General features: G+C 38.0%; 1 protein-coding gene across 5 annotated transcripts in view; it reads left to right on the top strand.

Annotated features, from left to right (window-relative positions):
- Positions 1–21,292, top strand: part of smarcd3b (SWI/SNF related, matrix associated, actin dependent regulator of chromatin, subfamily d, member 3b) — a 54,039-nt gene that overhangs the window by 7,620 nt on the left and 25,127 nt on the right. For 4 of the 5 annotated variants that reach the window (XM_046851631.1, XM_046851630.1, XM_046851627.1 and 1 more), the window contains exon 1: positions 12,238–12,420. The exons of the other annotated variant lie outside the window; for it this stretch is intronic. In XM_046851631.1, coding sequence (XP_046707587.1) covers positions 12,343–12,420 — 78 coding nt within the window. In that variant the 5' untranslated portion in view covers positions 12,238–12,342. Of the gene's footprint in view, positions 1–12,237; positions 12,421–21,292 lie in introns of those variants that run through there. 5 annotated transcript variants of the gene reach the window in all.

Here is a 21,292-nt window from a genome sequence, read left to right as displayed (position 1 = left end):
AGTTGCAACAGAAATCATATAAGCACAGACAGGTTTCCAAAACACGTGCTTTTTTATTTTTCTTGGCAACAGCGTTATGGGTTAGTCAAAGAAACTTAGAAATGAGCATCAGAAAATAATAAGGACATATTCCTAGGTCTTGCACACATGCAGTAATACCGGAAAAATGCTGCTCTGCTCTTAAAGGATACTAACATATTTCACCCGTTACACCGTGTAACAGTCACTGTCTTTCGTTAAAGCCTGTGTAAAGTTCATTAGTTTCAATGTAGATGTATGTGGCTTATTTATGTTTAAAATAAAAATCTTTGTCAAATTCAGCGGCTTATATATGGGTGCGCTTTATAGTCCAGACATTACGCTATATATAGTCACACAATTGCCCCACGAACACATTTTGTATAGTTATATGCTAGAACTGAATCTTCACAAAATCTAAAGTGTTTTTGTTTATTTTCTGAATTGTCTTATACGCCACTTATAAGACATATAAGACAAGTTTGTGCTATAAACAATAATACTTTTTATAATCTAAGCAACATGGTGTGAACATGAACATGACACACTTGAACCTGACTTTGCATAGCTATTCAGGCTTTCGATTATACCACGGACAGTTTAGCACAAATGGATCAGGGCAAGCTGATGTGAAAGTACAGGTCTGTTGTATCCAGCCCCAGAAGCGTCTTTGAGATCGGGGCTTTGTGTATTTTACAGAAACAGTCCCAGAGGGGCCCACAACACCTGAAAAGGATCACAGCAGTTTGCCTCACTGGCTCCCAATCTGTCAGTTTGGCAGGGCATAAAGAAAAAAGAAAGAAATAGAAAATGTCTCATTAGTATTCAAGGACCCACGTTTTTTTTCCCCTCTTTCACACCTCAAGTGCATTAAGAAGGCTTAGCAAGAGGGTAGGCACAGCCGAGAGATGATTATTGAATGCGCCTTTTCTTTTCTTTTCCTTTTTTTTGGTAAAGCTCAGTCTAGGCTTCCAAACTGTGAGAAATTAAATTCTCCTGTGGCCTTATTCTCAGGGCTCTTTGTTGTTTCCAAAATCCGTTTTTTTCCAGCTTTTTTTGCCATTTGTTAGAATTCGACTTAAAAGAAGCAAATGCTTTTTTGTTCACATTTTTAAATAAGAAAGATCACACTCAGGTCTCCTGAATTCAGGTTTAGGTTTGATATAAATGTTCTTAATCTTCTTTTTTTTTTTTTTTTTTCCTCTCGACTGGAATAAATGAGCTTCAAACACAGGGTCGCTGCATTGAACAGTCTGGGCTTTTGTGTCAGAGGTTCCTTTCAGTGAGAAGTGGACAATGCTAAACTTCCGTATTTAGCTGGCCTGGAATATTTTGGCAGCTTGAGAGAAAAGCCAGTTCTTTGTAGGCCTGGAAACTTTTGTCAGTACAGATTTTTTTACAGGCTGCTTATGTAACCAGAAAGCATCAGGTAATACCTGGGTAGTATTGCTAGTATTTTTTATTATTTTATAGGTGTTTTAACTTTATATGAATTCATTTACATGTATTTAGTCAACTCCTAAATAATTGCCACACTTTTCCTTGCCACTGTTGTGTCTGGCACGCTGCTATTTATACGATAATATACAATTTGATATATTTAATCATTTTCATTTTATATTCTAAATCATTTATAGAAATTCTTTTTTTGCTGTAAATTTGTTTTGTCGAATATTCACTGCTAACAAAAGAATAGGTAAATTTGCTCAATCTGACAAGTAACTTGAGAGAAATCTAACCTTCAATTGAGGTAAAAAAAAATGTTTTATATTTATATTTATATTACTGTCACCGCTTCATTATTTTGTACAAAAACCCTTTTTCCACATAACTGCACTCAAATGCCTCCTGTAATGTTTAAAAAGATTGGAAAATATTATTTAATTTTTCCACATTCATCAGAATTTTGGGTTCATCTCTCATCTTTAACTACCCCACAGGTTTTTAATGGGGTTTATGTCAGGGAACTGGAATGCCCATGTCTGCAGCTTGATTGTGCGGTCATTGAACCATTTTTTTCTGCGGATTTGGACGTGTCTTTTGGATCACTGTGCTCCTGAATGATCCAACCACAACCCTGTTATTGCTTCTTGGCAGTGGAAGCCGGATTTTAATTTTAAAATCTCATGCTACTTTGTAGTTCATGATACCATGTGGCCTTACAAGGTTTCCAGGGCCTTTGGAGTCAAAGCAAATCTGGTTCTTTTGGTCTTTCCTGACTGCAGAACTCAGACTTTCTAGGAGTCTATTGAGCACCAGGTTCATATGTTTATGGTTAGATAATTGTAAGGGTTTATATAACTATTTTTAGCACATTTTAAGAATAGCTATATAATTTATTGAGTTTTTTTTGCCATGGAGGTCGTATCTTATAATAGATATGTATTTTTGGGGAAGGCTAAATTCAGTTTGTTCTGCAAATCCTCAAAAGTGATTCTTAAGCACAATAATCCCAGATTTATCCCAGAGGATCATTTTCCCGTTTTGATAAAAGTCATGAATGACCACATAAACAGTTCCTAAAAACTCAATTGGCTCAATTAGTGTAAAATATAAATTGGAACCTATAGTTACATTTTGTTTAGTAAACAATTTGGAGTTGCCAGTTTGTGTGACATTTGGTTAAATTAGTTAAATTCAAATGTTTTGATCATTTTCGAAAGTGTCAGGATGTGGAAGAGGAGGCGAATGCAAGTGCGGATTTCTGTTTAAATTAAAAAAAAAAACAAAAACAATTAGGGAATAATATATTAATTATGGTTTCAATGCAATAAAACATACATAGACCAAATTAAAATGTGAATAAATCTGGTGCAGACAGTTATTTGATGTGATCCATTTAGGTGCAGTGGCTGAGTGGAATCATTCTGGATTACTTCAGGTTTTTTCATATTTGCATCATTCCAATATTTCTGAAGCTGACTGTATAAACAGCATCACAGTGCCTCAAAGTATTTTATTCTTTTGTAGCTTTATTTACTCTGAATTCTTACTGGTATAGCTTCAGTAAGTCATTTTAAACATTGGATCCAGACATGGCACAAAAGAGAGACGTTTTTTAATGTATAATTATGTGACGTTTCATTTAGAGTTTGGGAAAAATAATTAAATCGACGCCCCACAATTTGTTCACAGCAAGCTACCGAATGCATGGTATAATTCCCCCCTGCTCCGTTAAAGCCTTGACTTCAATAAGAGCTGCGTTGTGGAAGGCAAGGGCTGCAGATCTCACCATACAGTGTGGGTTGGGAGGGGTGACTGGGTTCCACTTTCACCACAGCTTGTTGATCGCTTCTGAGACAGACTGTCTGGCTTTCTCTGTGGCTGACCCATTTTTACGAGCGGAAACGCTCAATATCCCATTCATCCACCCTGGTGCAGCAAAAGAGAGCACGATAGAGGTGGATGGCGTCAGTGTAGTGACTTATTGTTAATCCATAAAGATTCAGGGTGACCTTTTAACACACAGATTGAATGATTTTTGTACCTGTTTGTGTGCAGACGTTACTGCTTGTTTTTCAAATAGAAATATACATCACTATGAACAAAAGCTTTAAAAACGTGGATTCGGGAGATGCTGATCATATAACAGTCAAAGAGCACTGGTGACGCATTAGACTGAGAGCGAGTGAAGGACAGAAAAATCTTACATTGCTTTGAAAGGGGGTTTAGTTAAAGGTGTAGGTGTAACATATTTGTGTTGTAGGTGCACGTAAAGAAAAGATATCTTTAAAAATTAATCTAATTCATTTATAATAATATAAAAAATTATAATAAAGCTGTAAACAATAAGTACCCAAATGTATGAGTAAGCTAAAGTACAATTCATAAAGTTTCATAAAAAAATGTTTTAATATTTAGTCTATCTAGTTAGATAGATATTTTATTCATCTCAACAGGATATTTAAATGTATTTATTTTTTTAAATAGATAAAATCTAAGCATATTCTTTTGGAGCTATATAGCAGCCAGGTCTAATTTTTGTCTAAAAAGTCTATAACATGTAATTACTATTGCAAAATTAATGAAAAAGAAAAATGAAGCATTAAATAGATAGTGAAGGCATTTCAATTTGAAATCAAAAGAGACAATTTTTTTAATTTATGCTTTTATTTTTTGATTATCTACATCCAGATGAGTTAAAAAAAAATATTGCCCCATCTCTCAAGCAATCATAAATGTTGGAACGTGTAACTGACAGGTGTGGAGAAATGTATCATGCAGCGAGACGTTGAGGTAAAATGCACTAAGAATACAAAAAGTACTTCATCAGAGGAAGAAGTGAAAAGTTTTAGACTGGCCAAGTCAGTCACCATAACAAAACAACAGCATTTTATCCCAAAACAACTAAAAAAAGCTGTGGTACAAGTTCAGAAAAGCATCTCATAAGAGAAACACTTCGGTGACGTTAGTGCGTCACCAGATTGAGTAAATTCTCACATGCAGCCACAATGAATTCTTGTTTAATTTTCGGTGTTCCTATTCTTTTGCTCAGTTAAAAAATTAAGTGGCATGTTTTAAATATGTTTAAATATTAATAAATGAAAGCTGAAATTCTGTTCTAGTGTCATTTATAAATATAACGTTTAAACTTCAATCCATATGTGTTAAAGTTATAGCAAAATATCAAGAACTGGCTATGCTGACACATTTATATTTACATTAATGGCATTTGGCAGACGCCCTTATTCATAGTGACATAACTGAGCAGGGGAGGGTTAAGGGCCTTGCTCAAGGGCCCAGCAGTGGCAGCTTAGTGGTGGTCTGATTTATACCTGTGATCTTCCAATCCAAAGTCCAATGCCTTAAACATTGAGCTTCCACCTCCCCAGTTCCAATACTTTTTGAGGGGACTGCATGTTGTAAAGCAACAATACACAATGTTTTGTTAAATAGCTATAAATATTACTATCAAATAATTAATTACCATTGTCATACTGGTGTCTGGTAAATTGAATTTCTATCACTATTAATCATTTTCTCGCCTCATTTCCTCAGGTGCAATGTAATTTGAGCAAGGTGCAGCATAGTAATGTTTATTTAGCTTTAAACATTTAATAAGGGCTTTTTTTTATATATTAGCTAGTTATTAACCGTATATTTACTTGTCATTGGTTATGTCTCTGGGCTACTGATTGGAGGGTCGGTGGTTCAAGCTCCCACATCGCCTACCTGCTACTGTTGGGCCCTTGAGCAAGGCCCTTAACTCTCTTTACTTTAGGGGTGCTGTATCATGACTGACCTGCTCTCTGACCCCAGTTCCTAATAAGCTGGGATATACGAAGTAAGAATTTCACTTTGCCATAATGCATATGTGATGATTATGTATGATGTATTATAAAAGTATCAGTATTGCTTTGGTTGATACATGCTCTTTAAGGCTGCTGCCATTTTCCCCTTCAACCTCATTTTACATCTAATCCTGTGGGAATCCTTAAAAGTACTTTCACCAGCATTTTTTTTATCCTAGAAGGGGCAGTTCCAAAAAGTAATAAAAAAAAAGAAAAGCCTCTGACATGAACTACATAGTGTTTTGGTAAAAGAGCAAATATGAGGAAAAAAATCACTCTAAAATCTCTAAAACAAGGCGATAAAATCATTAGCAGTATTTCAATAGTGCATTGTAACTGAAAATAGAAACTTGCGTCATTTCAGGGGATTCACCTTAACACAATGCGGCGTCCCATTGGAACATTTACATTTATGGCATTTAGCAGACGCCCTCATCCAGAGCGACTTACAACTGAGCAGTGGTGGGTTAAGGGCCTTGCTCAAGGGTCAGCAGTGGTAGCTTGATGGTGGTGGGATTTGAACCTGTGACCTTCTGGTAAAAAAGTACAATGCCTTTAACACTGAGCTACCACCTCCCCGAAAAGGTAGTAGAACAGTGTCAGGATACAGTAAAGTCATACAAGCGGCTCAAGAGTTGGGAACCTGTGGTCTAGAGCTCTCATTATATCTAACACAACTAACATCTAGACGGGATGGATTATGCTGCCTCCTTGGTTATCATCTTATCATCATTAGAGGATGCTGACAGCATGCTGCTTAAATATAGCCCTTAGGGTATCGTCTTATTGGAAAGGTTTAAAAAAAAAAAAGGGGAATTAGACTAGCTCATGTACAGACCTCTGTAGGATGGATGGAGCACTGCAGCTTGGGTTGTAAATCCCCACCCCCTCAACCTTCCAGTCAATGGGTGAGATAGAGACAGAAGGGCACCAGCAGGGGGTACTGAGACACACAGCGCATTTCATTCACGGACAGTCCTTTTGGAAGGAGTTGGTCTCAAGGCAGCTTGTGTATCAGCTAGTTTGAAATATCAGAAAGCTTTATAGAACTCAAAAAGCTTTCTATTGGTATAAGATCAAATACAATATATATATATATATATATATATATATATATATATATATATATATATATATATATACTTACATATATGCAAGAATATGGAACTGTCCTAATCTAAGTAACTGTTTGACAGTCGATTTGCGCTATATAATCTACGAACATTTAACTATGCATTGCATTACTTTATTATATGAAAGATAGCATTGATACATTTATACAGCTTCATTAAAGAATGGAAAGACATGAAAATAAGCATTTGTACAAGAATATTTGGCCGATATACATTTTTAACATCTAGCAAACCTTAATATAATAAACTAAGCATATGAAATATAATCTTTATATTGTATATTTATAAATTGTGTATTTATGAATTACACTTTAAAGATAATAAAAAGTTTGTTTTATCTTCCAATAATACAAGTCTTCCACAATAAGTGACTGTATCCTAAAAATCTGTATTACTGGTAGATACCTGTTTCACAGCCGGTCTGCACATCTTGTAAGTCATTTCTTCTCAACAGATGGAGCTGTTGAGTCAATTCTCTCGCTTTCAGACCAGTTAATTAATTTTCCTCAGTGACCATGACCCTGGATGTTACCTGTTATATGAATGTTTGCTGGGCATAAATGGTCATATTCAGTAAATATATAAGGTTGTATTATTTAATAACTATACCACACATTCTGAGTCTGTAGGCATTAGTATAGACTTATGGAAGATGTTCCTAAGATATAATAAAAAGTACATTCTACAATACAGCGCTATATCGTTTTAAGACTAGTAAAACCATTTTAACGTGAGTTGGCAGCCACTAAATGACTTTTTTTACATTAATCATCTCAGCTAAAAATTAGGAAACAATGTAAAAAGAACGTCCTCATAGATATGTCTGGATAAATGCTAAATTTAATGAAATACCAAACAATTGTTGCATATTGTTTAGTTAACAATTTTTATCCGCTTTGACTTTTCAGAATATTTTGTGCCGTTAATTCACAGAAATGAAAGGCGCTGTATTTTTTGTCTTATTTTTAGGTAGTTGGAACTGTATAAACTTCACAAACCAAAAAAAAAACTGACAGTATAACCATTATTGTGTATAGCTGTTTTACTAACCCAGTCGGTTACCTTCTAATATCACAGCATGACTTTCATGAGTTATGAAAGCTGTGGTATACAGCAAATATGTGTTAAGTTAGCATGATAGCTGTTTAGCCAGCACCATGTTTTGCTAAAAAAGCAGAAAACTCAGCTATGCCTCAGACTGTGCCTGATGCAGTACTATCTAATACATACACAGTATAGTTTTACTGATGTACTGAGACCCAAATAACATCTGTTCAGTGGTGCTGTCTTGCTATTAACAGATGGAGTTGAGAAGGGCTGACAAATTGAGTATAGCAACAGATGGGCTAGTCAGTAACTGTATATGTACAGTATAAGATCATTTTACTAGGTCTAGTATAAACCAAAACAGGGTTGATTATTTTAAGGGTAAAAGAATGACTGCAACAGTGTCCTTATTAATATGGCAGATAAATTTAGAATAACAGGATATAGGTCTCAATGTGAAGATGGTGACATAGTAACAGTAGTAATATGACAGTTTGTGAAATGCATTGAGTTGTATGCTTGCATCAGTACTTGCGACTGATATTATTACATAGCATGTCACCTAAAGTTGATGTTTAACCCGAGAGTGAGACCAGTTAAAGAGCTACCAGAAACCCATTTCAAATGCACTCATGAATAATTCAGCCCAGTCAGAGAGGTGTCAAGGGCGCAATAAGATTGTAAAATGTCGTCACATTCAAGGTAATGACCGACTTAGCAATGAAAAACTGAAGCTGAGCACTGACAGTTCTTTAGAGTTCATACTTCAGTTCTGTTCATTATACTGTTCCACATGGGTGTTATTCAGGACTGGGGAAACAGAAACACTGTGCTTTAGCCAAGTAAAGCTTTTACCACAGACGTGTTAAATAGTAACAACTCCAAATTCCAACTTTAGATCACATCCATTCTCTGAAAATGCCACCTCCAGTTCCTTTGACTGGGGGCTTCTTAAAACCACGTGTATCATTTAGAAAAAATGTATCATAAAAAAATGAAAGGAGATGTGGGTGATACTATTCCCTGATATGATTCCTGTGTGTGGGGTCAATATAGCTTAGCCAGGGCATCTGCGGTTTAAAAAATGTGTATAAATCTACTGAAATTTCAGTCCGCCGAGTTACTATATTTATTTTTTAGGTTTGAACCAGTCTGGTGATTAGATTTGAGTGGGTTGAATCTAAACACACATAACATAAAAACAAGTGGGTCTTTTAATAAAATCAAATAGAATCGGAATTAAATAAGAAAACGCATGCAAAATTCACTGAAAGACCAGTGAGAACATTCAATTGCCAAAATATTGATGACTTATAAATAATGAATCTAATATAGAAATAAAAAAAAAAAAGGTTTATAAGAAATACATCTGAAGAGTTTTAACACACACAATAATAATAATACACATAAAATACTTTCACCCCTTCACAAATGTGAATAACATCATGGAATAATAATAATAAGATAGTAATAACAGTGTACAATGATAACATGGAAGACATTAGTATTATTTCATGATGTTATTCACATTTGTGAAGGGGTGAGCGTATTTTATTTGTATTATTATTATTGTGTGTGTGTGTATGTATATATATATATTCTTTCTTGCAATTTGCACTGCTGTAATTTTCTACATTAGTAATTTATGACTTATGTTTTCCTTATATTCTTTATGAATTATATCAGAGGTCGTTGGGAGGATTTATAGAGGTCATAGAATTTCATTGTGTGATGTAACTGCAAATCTTGAAAGTTTGAACCTAAAAAAGGTTGCTGACTGCAAAATGGTTAAGAAGACCATTCCCAGCATTAACAGCTTTACATACTGATATACAACGTGTAATAATGGTGTCAGAGTGTAAGAAGATTTTTGCGGCAGAAAAAAAGTTCCCCAGACATTCAGGAACTATTTGATTATTTGGTCAATCACTCATCTTATGCAAATTAGGATACAGGTTACTGAACACCGAACACTTTAACGACTCTTACAGGTATGACATGGCTCTGGCTCTGACTTGTTTTAGCTGCAATTCAAACAAAAGGTTTACAATAATGTGGCCGTTTTAATACTTCATTGTTTCTATAGTAACTGCACATTCACAGGGACTACTATGGTGGACTCTTTACATCATGTCAAGCAACAAAGTGGGAAAAAACATCTTTTGTGAGCAACAGTGTAGCGAATGTAGCGATAACATTAGCGTTATAAATGAAATATTGATGTAAATATTTGTAGCTCGTCTGTGAAACAGACGGAATTATAGATTCAACAAGCTGATCTTTGTTAAACTGTTTGTTTTTTGATCAGCGTGACTCATTTGAAAGTACAGAAGTGCATTTCCAAGTTGGAGTTTCCTGCTTTTGGACTGCTTTCTGTGGTTTGTCCCAGGCAGAGAAAAGAAAAAAGGGAAGCTGGTAATAGTTTGACCATGTGTACCTGCTAAAATACAAGCAATAACAGGAACTCATTTGTCTCATGGTCTTTATAAATTGAGTGGCATTTATTAATTATGTGATATGAGTTCAAATTTAGTTGACAAATTGCTGTTCTATAAGAGGAATGAAATGCTTTAAGAAAAGAATCCAAAATATGGACTGAGGGGGGTCATATAGGTTTATCATGGGTTTTCATAGTTTTCAGTCAAATGAACAGCATGTGAATGGGTTAAGCATTGAAATGAATGAACAACATGGGTTTGTGAGGTGTGTGTGTTTAAGAAGCTGACTAGGGATAAAGAACACCATAGCAGTGTTCCCTTATCATAGCTGGTGGAATGCAACAGCTGCTGGAGTCTGTGATAGCATGTGTATGTGAGATAGACTGTGTGTGTGTGTGTGTGTGTGTGTGTGTGTGTGTGTGTGTGTGTGTGTGTGTGATGGTGGTGGTGGTGGTGTGGTGGGGGTATTTGTGGTAGGCATGGTGGGCCAGCAGGAGCCCCCCTGAAAGACCCCCAACTCTCAACCCCCCACATTCCCTATGAGCCGGGCCACTGAAAGACAACTCAACCAAACACGAGTGTGTGTGTGTGTGTATATGTGTGTGTCAGTGTGTCTGTGTATGAGAGAGTAAAGAGAGTGAGGGAGAGAAAGAGAGGAGAGAGAGAGAGAGAGAGAGCGCATGTTCCAACTTAACAGAAGAGGAGAGACTGAGAGGAGCAGGAGTTAAGGAGAGGAGGGCAAAAGCAAAGGAAGTGAGGAGCAAGGGAGAAGGGGAGGTGGGAGGGCGAGGAGGTGAACAGAGGGTGAAGAGGAAGAGAGCTGAGGAAGAGAGGAAAGACAAAAGAAATAGGAGGAGAGACAGAGGAGAGGCAGAGCGAGGGAGCGCAAAGTGGAGCTGTAGGGAAATGGCTTCGGAGGAGACGGCTGGCAGGGCACGCAAAGCCACCAAGAGCAAACTGTTCGAGTTCCTCGTCCATGGAGTGGTGAGTACACTGTGTGTGTGTGTGTGTGTGTGTGTGTGTGTGTGTGTGTATATATATACGCATGTGTGTGTGTGCATGTGTGTGAGAATGCAGCGCCAATCGTTTATGTGTGTAATAGCCGGGATAGCCGTTAATGTGAAGGTTATTTCCAGTCCTCAGGCTCCCGGTTGCACGCTGCTCTTTCTTTTTAAAGCACAGAAAAAGGGAAGTCAATGGGAAGGAAAACGAGCGAGGCAAGCATGCGTTTGTGTACAGAAATGTAAGAGAGAGCCGTGAAAAAAGGAGGGGGAAAGGCTGGAGCTAGCCTTTAGTCAATAAAGGACGGATGCAGAGCCTATAATGACGAGTGTTTCCATTCAGAACAACGCTTTCCTTCAGCCTGTATACGTTGACTCGACCTTATTTTAACTCCTCTGACCACATGAATGGCTGCACGAATAACATTCAGGAGTCTGGAATATGTATTTCCACATGTCCTGCAGAGTGAAACTGACACATTTCGAGATATCTTGTGTTACGTTTTGGCTTGGAACTTCATTACTTTCCTCAATGCAAGTAGCATTAAATACAGAAGAAGAAATAGAGAAGATCTGATTTCAAAGTCACTGAAATGTGTGCTTTTGTTATGCACCTAATACAACTCAAATAGGCGCTTGTACTGTGACTAGGAGAACATAAAATATATGAATTTCACCAAACCAGATCTTCCAAAACATAAAAGCTTTTATACATCAGCATTCTGTAATTGACGTAAGAAGTATGGAGGCGAAATGGATGAACAACATGGGTTTGTGAGGTGTGTGTGTTTAAGAAGCTGACTAGGGATAAAGAACACCATAGCAGTGTTCCCTTATCATAGCTGGTGGAATGCAACAGCTGCTGGAGTCTGTGATAGCATGTATGTGAGATAGACTGTGTGTGTGTGTGTGTGTGTGTGTGTGTGTGTGTGTGTGTGTGTGTGTGTGTGATGGTGGTGGTGGTGGTGTGGTGGGGGTATTTGTGGTAGGCATGGTGGGCCAGCAGGAGCCCCCTGAAAGACCCCAACTCTCAACCCCACATTCCCTATGAGCCGGGCCACTGAAAGACAACTCAACCAAACACGAGTGTGTGTGTGTGTGTATATGTGTGTGTCAGTGTGTCTGTGTATGAGAGAGTAAAGAGAGTGAGGGAGAGAAAGAGAGGAGAGAGAGAGAGAGAGAGAGCGCATGTTCCAACTTAACAGAAGAGGAGAGACTGAGAGGAGCAGGAGTTAAGGAGAGGAGGGCAAAAGCAAAGGAAGTGAGGAGCAAGGGAGAAGGGGAGGTGGGAGGGCGAGGAGGTGAACAGAGGGTGAAGAGGAAGAGAGCTGAGGAAGAGAGGAAAGACAAAAGAAATAGGAGGAGAGACAGAGGAGAGGCAGAGCGAGGGAGCGCAAAGTGGAGCTGTAGGGAAATGGCTTCGGAGGAGACGGCTGGCGGGGCACGCAAAGCCACCAAGAGCAAACTGTTCGAGTTCCTCGTCCATGGAGTGGTGAGTACACTGTGTGTGTGTGTGTGTGTGTGTGTGTGTGTGTGTGTGTATATATATACGCATGTGTGTGTGTGCATGTGTGTGAGAATGCAGCGCCAATCGTTTATGTGTGTAATAGCCGGGATAGCCGTTAATGTGAAGGTTATTTCCAGTCCTCAGGCTCCCGGTTGCACGCTGCTCTTTCTTTTTAAAGCACAGAAAAAGGGAAGTCAATGGGAAGGAAAACGAGCGAGGCAAGCATGCGTTTGTGTACAGAAATGTAAGAGAGAGCCGTGAAAAAAGGAGGGGGAAAGGCTGGAGCTAGCCTTTAGTCAATAAAGGACGGATGCAGAGCCTATAATGACGAGTGTTTCCATTCAGAACAACGCTTTCCTTCAGCCTGTATACGTTGACTCGACCTTATTTTAACTCCTCTGACCACATGAATGGCTGCACGAATAACATTCAGGAGTCTGGAATATGTATTTCCACATGTCCTGCAGAGTGAAACTGACACATTTCGAGATATCTTGTGTTACGTTTTGGCTTGGAACTTCATTACTTTCCTCAATGCAAGTAGCATTAAATACAGAAGAAGAAATAGAGAAGATCTGATTTCAAAGTCACTGAAATGTGTGCTTTTGTTATGCACCTAATACAACTCAAATAGGCGCTTGTACTGTGACTAGGAGAACATAAAATATATGAATTTCACCAAACCAGATCTTCCAAAACATAAAAGCTTTTATACATCAGCATTCTGTAATTGACGTAAGAAGTATGGAGGCGAAATGGATGACTATAAAGCATGTTCCTTCTATTTCTTTATTTGCATATATCTAGTTTAATTCAGGCTGCAGTTTTAATACCCACTCATTCATCCAGACCAGCTATAGACCAGGAATAGCACTCATTTGTCCTTTTTTGGTTGGATTTTAGATGTTTTTAGATTACATTGTAGTGTGTGTTGAGATCTCTGCGTTGTCTGTTTCCATCAATGTTGTGGTTCTATTGTAGTAAGCGCATATATATACTTCTCCTCAGCCACTCGGTTGAGTTTCAGTGTTATTTAATAAGCTGTTACTTTTTTTGCAAGCCAGTATACTAATATACTAATATAGCTCTGGCCCTGCATGGATAATAAAACCATTGAGTGTGTAGGCAGCAGGCAGTGAAGAGAGAAGCAAACTAGAAGCTGAGTTTAGATGATGAACGATGGAAACAATTGCATACGTCTCCGCAGACTAATTAACCTTGACGAGGCTCTCATTCTTCCTGACCAAATGTTTCCGCTCATCTCGTCACCTCTCCTGCTCTCGCGCTCGCTATCTACCTTTGCCTCTCACCTTTATCTCAGCTCTCTACTTATCTTCATCCATATGTACCAGATCTCACAAGCACTTGTTTTTTTTTCATTGCTTTCCGAGATCTATAATCACACCAGCATACTGAAGCCTTCTCTATTCATACAAGTATAACCAAATTCACTGGAGCGCTATTGTTATCTCCACTTTGGAGGAAAATGTTTGGAGTTGGAAGAATGTGGAGGTTTAGCCTTGTTTCCAAGGTGAGGAACAGAGTGTGCATATCAAGGTTCACAATGAAGTGAAGATTTGAAAAGAATCTAGTGTGAATCGAACAAGGTGGCCTGTTTAGTTCCTGTTAGATCTATTATTTGTGAAATTCTGAAAAAATGTCTCATATCCAGTAATAATGTGGTTTCAGTGTAAAACGAGGGGAATAAAAGGCCAGCTTGTAGATCGTTGTTTTTTGGTTTTTTTTTATTTATTTATGTATTCATGGCTGGTTTGATCTTTCAGTATTTCTCCTTCCAAACTGTCCTCCTGTCACAACTGCTTTGTTTTGCCACGATGATGTTGGAAATCATTTATCTAAAAAGTATTAGTCATGACAGACAGACAGAGTTGTTTTCTTACGTTCTTGATTGTTCTCTTGCTTTCCCTGTCTCAAAGTAGATACAAACAGTGTGTTGGTTAATGACAGACCGGCCCTTACTGTTTAACTTTGGGGATAAATAAAGATGACCTGAGGGTCATTTCACTTTGGTGGTAGCAGGCTTTCCCATTCATTTCGACCTAAAGCCTAGCACTACATAAGCACTGTGGGCCACATGACTGTTGTGTACTCAACCACTAGATGCATGACGTCTAGGGAGAGTACATGAGTGAAGCAACTTATTGAACACTTTCTCGGTTGATCTCTTGCCTAAAGGACGATACATTTTAAAACTAATTTTGTGTAAAGTTCTGGACTTGTTCTTGACCTGGTACATATAATATAGGGTTGTCACCCTGTGTTTATCAGCTTTTTAAATGCTATAAATATTAATATCTGATAAAAACATTAACAGGAATTTTTTTTTTCTTGAAGATGCCCCCGGAAACACTAGAAATAAATACAGAAATGCCAACACTGCCAGCATGAGCAATGAACTCTGGCAACTGCACTCCAAGTCATAATTGGTCTGAAAAAGTCATTTTTTTATTAAATCCTTCTTGCACAGTTCTTTTTTCTATGTGTATCTGCTTGCAATATAAAAAAAACAAATCCTAATACTAATACCCTAGTGTAAACCACGCCATCTTCGACAAATTGCATAGTGCTTATGGCAGCTCATGGTCGCAATAATAAATAAACTGTTTTGTGATATTTAAATCTGGCTACTTGCACATGTGAAAGTAAAAACCTTTTTTCAGTGTTGTTGCAAGCATCATTCTTGCTCTCCTGTAGTCACAAACAGATATTCTGTGAACCTTTAAAAGCAACCAGTAAATGGCTGTCGTTTTTTTTTTTTTCTTCTCAATATGTGCCATTGCAACATTCAGCGTGGGCCCACGTGAATTTCAGGCTTGACATTTGTTCCATTTGCTCAGTTTGTGGCATTTGCACAGAAAGAAATGTAACTCAACATGAGTGAGGACCTTTTTTTTTGTACTTGGGAGGTACATTAAACCAGCCATCAGCTCAGCTCTTGAATAATGACAAAAACAGGAACCTGAGAGAGACATGACCATGCTAGACTCTGGAAGTTGTTTATCGCCTGGATTGCAGACTGCAGTAGTCTGTCATTCAGTTGATTGATGGCACAAATGCTGTCAGCCTTTCTACAGCTCAAAACACTGTGGCTCGCTAACAAACCAGTGAGAAAACTTCATTCTCAGTGATTTTTGAAACGCCGGTTTGAATTTGTATTCGATTAAAACATCTCAGTAACACAGGACACTTTGCTTAAGACTGTGCAAGTGGTACACTTTTAGGGTACACAATGAGAATTTTCTTTTCGCAAAATGCTCCAATTGAAACTACTAAGAAACTTAGAACCATCAGCCATCTAAGGGACCCACAAAGAACCCTTTATGTCAGAACATTATGTATTTAAACTACTTGCAAATAAGTGCACTTGTATTCAGAAGTGGATTGTCGGGAACTGCATTACAGCACAATTTTTATTAGTAGCTGAAGATTAAGGCGGATCACATTTCACTTGTATGAAGCATGATGATGAGAACCGACATAATGCGCACTTAGTCAAACATACATGCAGTGAAGTTCGCCACACTACTGTACACATTTGTCCATTGGATAACATACTGAGATACTGGTGCTGACATAGACAAAGTGGATGTCTATATGAAAAATTATTTATATATATATATTTTTTCAATCTAATCAAATCTCACACTTCATTTGGTATAGCTTTACCTTTTTTCTAGCAAGAACCTCATAGACTAGTGTGATCTCGCACTATACTTTTCAAGATAAAGGTCCTAGAAATGGTTAAACACATATATGTTATGTAAAAGAACTGCTTTTGGTGTCCTAGAGAATTTTGTTGATTCGCGTTTCCCCGAAAATAAGACCGTGTCTTATATTAATTTTTGCACCAAAAGATGCGGTAGCACTTATTTTCGGGGAATGTCTTATATTTTCATGTACAACATTCTACCAGTACATTTATTTATGTATGGTACAAAAATCATCCACTTCATATTGCAACCTGCACTCTGATTGTTCAAATCAAGTCAAGTCAAGAAGCTTTTATTGTCATTTCAACCATATATAGCTGATGCAGTACACAGTGAAATGAAACAACGTTCCTCCAGGACCCAGGTGCTACACAAAACAACATAAAACAACAATCACAGAAACAGAAAACACAGGGCCAATGACTAGTAAGAAAAATCCTTGCCACATAAAGTGTATGTGTGCAACCTGGTGCAAACAGTACAGTGGTCATCTGTTTTTACCTTACCTCTCGTATTTACTAATACCTACGGTAATTATAATTATATTACTATAATATTAATTATTATAATATATGAATATTATATTACTATAATTAATTAATTATAATTATTATGTGTATGAGAAGAATGATATACAGTGCAACCTCAATACTCGTTCTATGACCCCTCTCGAGTACCAAAAAAATGGCGAGGTTTTGACTCTTTTTTTGATGGTTCCTTTTTCAAAGGGAAATTGTACATGTACTGTTCTGTAAACGCAACAAAAATTGTGAATTACTTGTCATAAATGTTTTATTTACTACTTTAAATTAATAATACAATAATGAAGTTTTTCAAACATTGTTATGTAATTTATTAGTACAAACTCTGTTTTGAAATGTTACTCCGAACTTTCGAGATTTTTTGCGAGTTACTCTCAGTCCAGTCCCAAATGAAAAGTCGCGAGTATCAAGGTTCCACTGTATATCATGGAAAATAATTGTTATTAATATTTTTATGGTTCTTCTTCTTCTTATTGTGTCAACAATTAGACATAGGTAGGTAGTCAAAATGAGTACTTATTTAAGAGCACCTTTAAGTTCAAGTTAAGTTTTAGGGACGCTTGTTTATCTGTTTGCCACCACTCCACTTCATTAGAACGAAATTGATAGTTGGTTTGTTTTCTGTTTGTTTTGACAAACTTTTCATTCATTGTTCAGAAATACGTCGACACCAAGCGGGGGACTCAACTCTTTTTTGACAACGAACTGTTATTTGCTCCATTTAGCTAGCTGGTGGATTATTCCTAATTTAGTCTGGTTGTTGATCTTTATTTGAAACGGATAATAAAAGCAGCACTGCAAAGACCAGAATGGTCAGGCACCTGTTCCAAAGCATTGAGTGGCAGCAACAACTGGCTGCCGATCAGACAGCAAGGACCGAGATTGTGCAGAAACAAAAAAAGGAGTAGGCTGATGCAAAGCACAGCTCTAACATAGCTATATTCTCACCATCTGATCTCCTCAACATCTGATACACAATTATATTAAATAATCATTTGCGTTTGTAACATAGTAAACTGCCATGTGAACGCCTTGAGGGATTACAAAAGCATTGCCGCATTCTATGAGAACTGGATATCCATTTAGAAAATCCTTTGAATGTCAGAGCATTAAATGTGTCTAAAGTTGATGCTTCAGTTTCTTATGTGTTTGTCCAGTTTACTGTCACCAATGAACAACAGTGTTTGTCTCTGCATCTCATTTTGCAACCCATCTCCAAGCCTCCCTGCTTAATTTGCTCTTATTTTGCAATAATCCAGAAGCTTGCTAGATTCTAGAAAGGAGAAAAACACTCACCCACACACAGTACTGGGTACAAAGCAACACATTTTAAAACAGATGGAAGGGGAACAGGATCCGGTGTGTCATCAAAGAAACGGCTCCTGTGAAAAGTGTCACCCGTGTCACCTTGTTGTCACTTCAGTGTAGACAATTGCCCACCTGCCCCACCTCCATCCCCAGATGCTAACACTATGACAGCGAGCACTAAACCCCGGCTTTAAGATCAGGAGATAAGGGTAACACTCGTACATTCAGAGCACATTCCTTCACTCCCAGGGTTCAATAGGAACACTTCCTGCATAGCTAAACAGAACAGTCCTTCCCACATTAAGGCCACAGGGTGAAAGCAACAGTCCTTCACCTTGTAGCACCAAAGCAATGCCTTGAATGGTAAAATAGATGTTAGTGAATGTTGGTTGAAGTTGATTGGAGGAGGTGTTACTTTCTGTTTTAATGGCCTACTTGGGATTCCTTGGCTATATTGTGGTTCGCTGGAGGTGATGTACTTTGAAATCAAAGAGGTCCTAAGATGGTATTTTCGAATGTGGTCCTGTAATTACGTTCATGTAAATATTATGACTGCATTTTAATCATATACACTCCGAATGCTGCGATGTTATGGTTGGTTGTTGTCACTCAACATTTTCCAACATTTTGTTTAATGAAAAACCTAGTGTTATTTTGACTGTAAGTAGTTCACAGGCTTTTGAAGTGGTCTGTCCATAGGACACAATATATTGCATCTGTTCAGATACTAAAATTTTATTTTAGGTGAACAGCATTTTTTAAATGTTGCTTTTGGGAAATGAAACACTAATAGAAATCAACACGGGCAGCAACAGGTTGCCTCAGGGAGGAGCAGTGGACAGGTAAAGTAATGACAGTGTCATAGCTTCAGAGTAGTTTAAAAATACTGCACATACACAAGATTAACCGAAATCAGAATTAATTTAAACAAGAGTAGGTCTGTCTATGATGAACACAGTTGTCTAATATATATTGCGAAGATTGAGAGAGGGAAAAGGGGGATTATGGAGTTGACAGCATCCATGCTCAGAAAATCAGAAAAATGTGCACTATGGTAACCTTGCTTCTCATGCAGAGGCTGAGAAAAATAACTCTGCTGGAAGATTGCATCTTGTCATCTCTTAACAGTCAGCTACGTGCTTACCCTGAAAGTTTACTAGATAGCAGCCTATAATATAAGTCAAGCATGATTATTTGTCTTCTTTGTTTTTTGTTTGGCTGATGTCCTTATCACACCCCACAAATATGTATGGCTATGGGCTGCTGCTAATGGTTTTTTAATAGGAATCTGTCAATAAAAGATTTGGTTGGCTGAATGACTGGTTTAAATCCAATACACGTCTTGTAAGTAGTCATTTTATCCCATGCAAGAATTGAGTTTGAACAGTGAATAGCTCTAAAGGAAGTCAGTCCTGCCTCAGACTTTCTGTCTTTACAAATATATGGAATTAGTTTAGATGAAATCCAATTGCACAAAGAGAACCTTTGAGATGTGGGCTGTTTCACACATTTACTCCGACCCACACACACCAGCTGTTTCTAGTTGAGTGGCTGACACAGGTGGATTGGTGTTAAGACCCTTTTTACTTTGTTAGGGCTCTTGGTTCTTTATTGGTTCAGCTGTGCAGGGGAACAGCACACACTTTGTTTTACAGATAGACATTTGCCTTTACTGGTATCTGCTACACGTTCATGCATTATTGTCATTGGGGAGTGTTAGCAACCACTAAGAATCATTTCCTCAACACAAGAATAGTTAATAAACCTTATACTATATTTGCAGAAAACTTTGATAAATGCAGTTTTGTGAGTCAGAATTTAAATTGTTCAATCAATAATCTGATACTGAGTATTGGCATGGGGTATTTGACAGAAATGCTGAACAATGGATTTGACATATCTACAATGGTATTTTTTACATAAACACATTTGATGTTGATACACATAATTTATCATGTATCATAGAGTGAAGAAAATAAGTATTTGAACACCCTGCTATTTTGCAAGTTTTCCCACTTAGAAATCATGAAGGGGTCTGAAATTGTCATCGTAGGTGCATGTCCACTGTGAGAGACATAATCTAAAAAAAAAAATCCAGAAATCACAATATATGATTTTTAAACTATTTATTTGTATGATACAGCTGCAAATAAGTATTTGAACACCTGTCTATCAGCTAGAATTCTGACCCTCAAAGACCTGTTAGTCTAACTTTAAAATGTCCACCTCCACTAGATTTATTATCCTTAATTAGATGCACCTGTTTAAAGTCGTTAGCTGCATAAAGACACCTGTCCACCCCATACAATCAGTAAGAATCCAACTACTAACATGGCCAAGACCAAAGCGCTGTCCAAAGACACTAGAGACAAAATTGTACACCTCCACAAGGCTGGAAAGGGCTACGGGGAATTTGCGAAGCAGCTTGGTGAAAAAAGGTCCACTGTTGGAGCAATCATTAGAAAATGGAAGAAGCTAAACATGACTGTCAATCTCCCTCGGACTGGGGCTCCATGCAAGATCTCACCTCGTGGGGTCTCAATGATCCTAAGGAAGGGGAGAAATCAGCCCAGAACTACATGGGAGGAGCTGGTCAATGACCTGAAAAGAGCTGGGACCACCGTTTTCAAGGTTACTGTTGGTAATACACTAATGGTTTGAAATCATGCATGGCACGGAAGGTTCCCCTGCTTAAACCAGCACATGTCCAGGCACGTCTTAAGTTTGCCAATGACCATTTGGATGATCCAGAGGAGTCATGGGAGAAAGTCATGTGGTCAGATGAGACCAAAATAGAACTTTTGGGTCATAATTCCACTAAACGTGTTTGGAGGAAGAAGAATGATGAGTACCATCCCAAGAACACCATCCCTACTGTGAAGCTAGGGGTGGTAGCATCATGCTTTGGGGTGTTTTTCTGCACATGGGACAGGGCGACTGCACTGTATTAGGAGAGGATGACCGGGGCCATTTATTGCGAGATTTTGGGGAACAACCTCCTTCCCTCAGTTAGAGCATTGCAGATGGGTCGAGGCTGGGTCTTCCAACATGACAATGACCCGAAGCACACAGCCAGGATAACCAAGGAGTGACTCTGTAAGAAGCATATCAAGGTTCTGGCATGGCCTAGCCAGTCTCCAGACCTAAACCCAATAGAGAATCTTTGGAGGGAGTTCAAACTCTGTATTTCTCAGCGACAGGCCAGAAACCTTACTGATCTAGAGAAGATCTGTGTGGAGGAGTGGGCCAAAATCCCTCCTGCAGTGTGTGCAAACC

Source organism: Silurus meridionalis, chromosome 6 (genome assembly GCF_014805685.1).
Source record: "Silurus meridionalis isolate SWU-2019-XX chromosome 6, ASM1480568v1, whole genome shotgun sequence".
Classification (NCBI taxonomy): Eukaryota; Metazoa; Chordata; class Actinopteri; order Siluriformes; family Siluridae; genus Silurus; species Silurus meridionalis.
The sequence above is the reverse complement of the archived record's forward strand: the minus strand, read 5'-3'. Positions and strand labels throughout refer to the sequence as shown.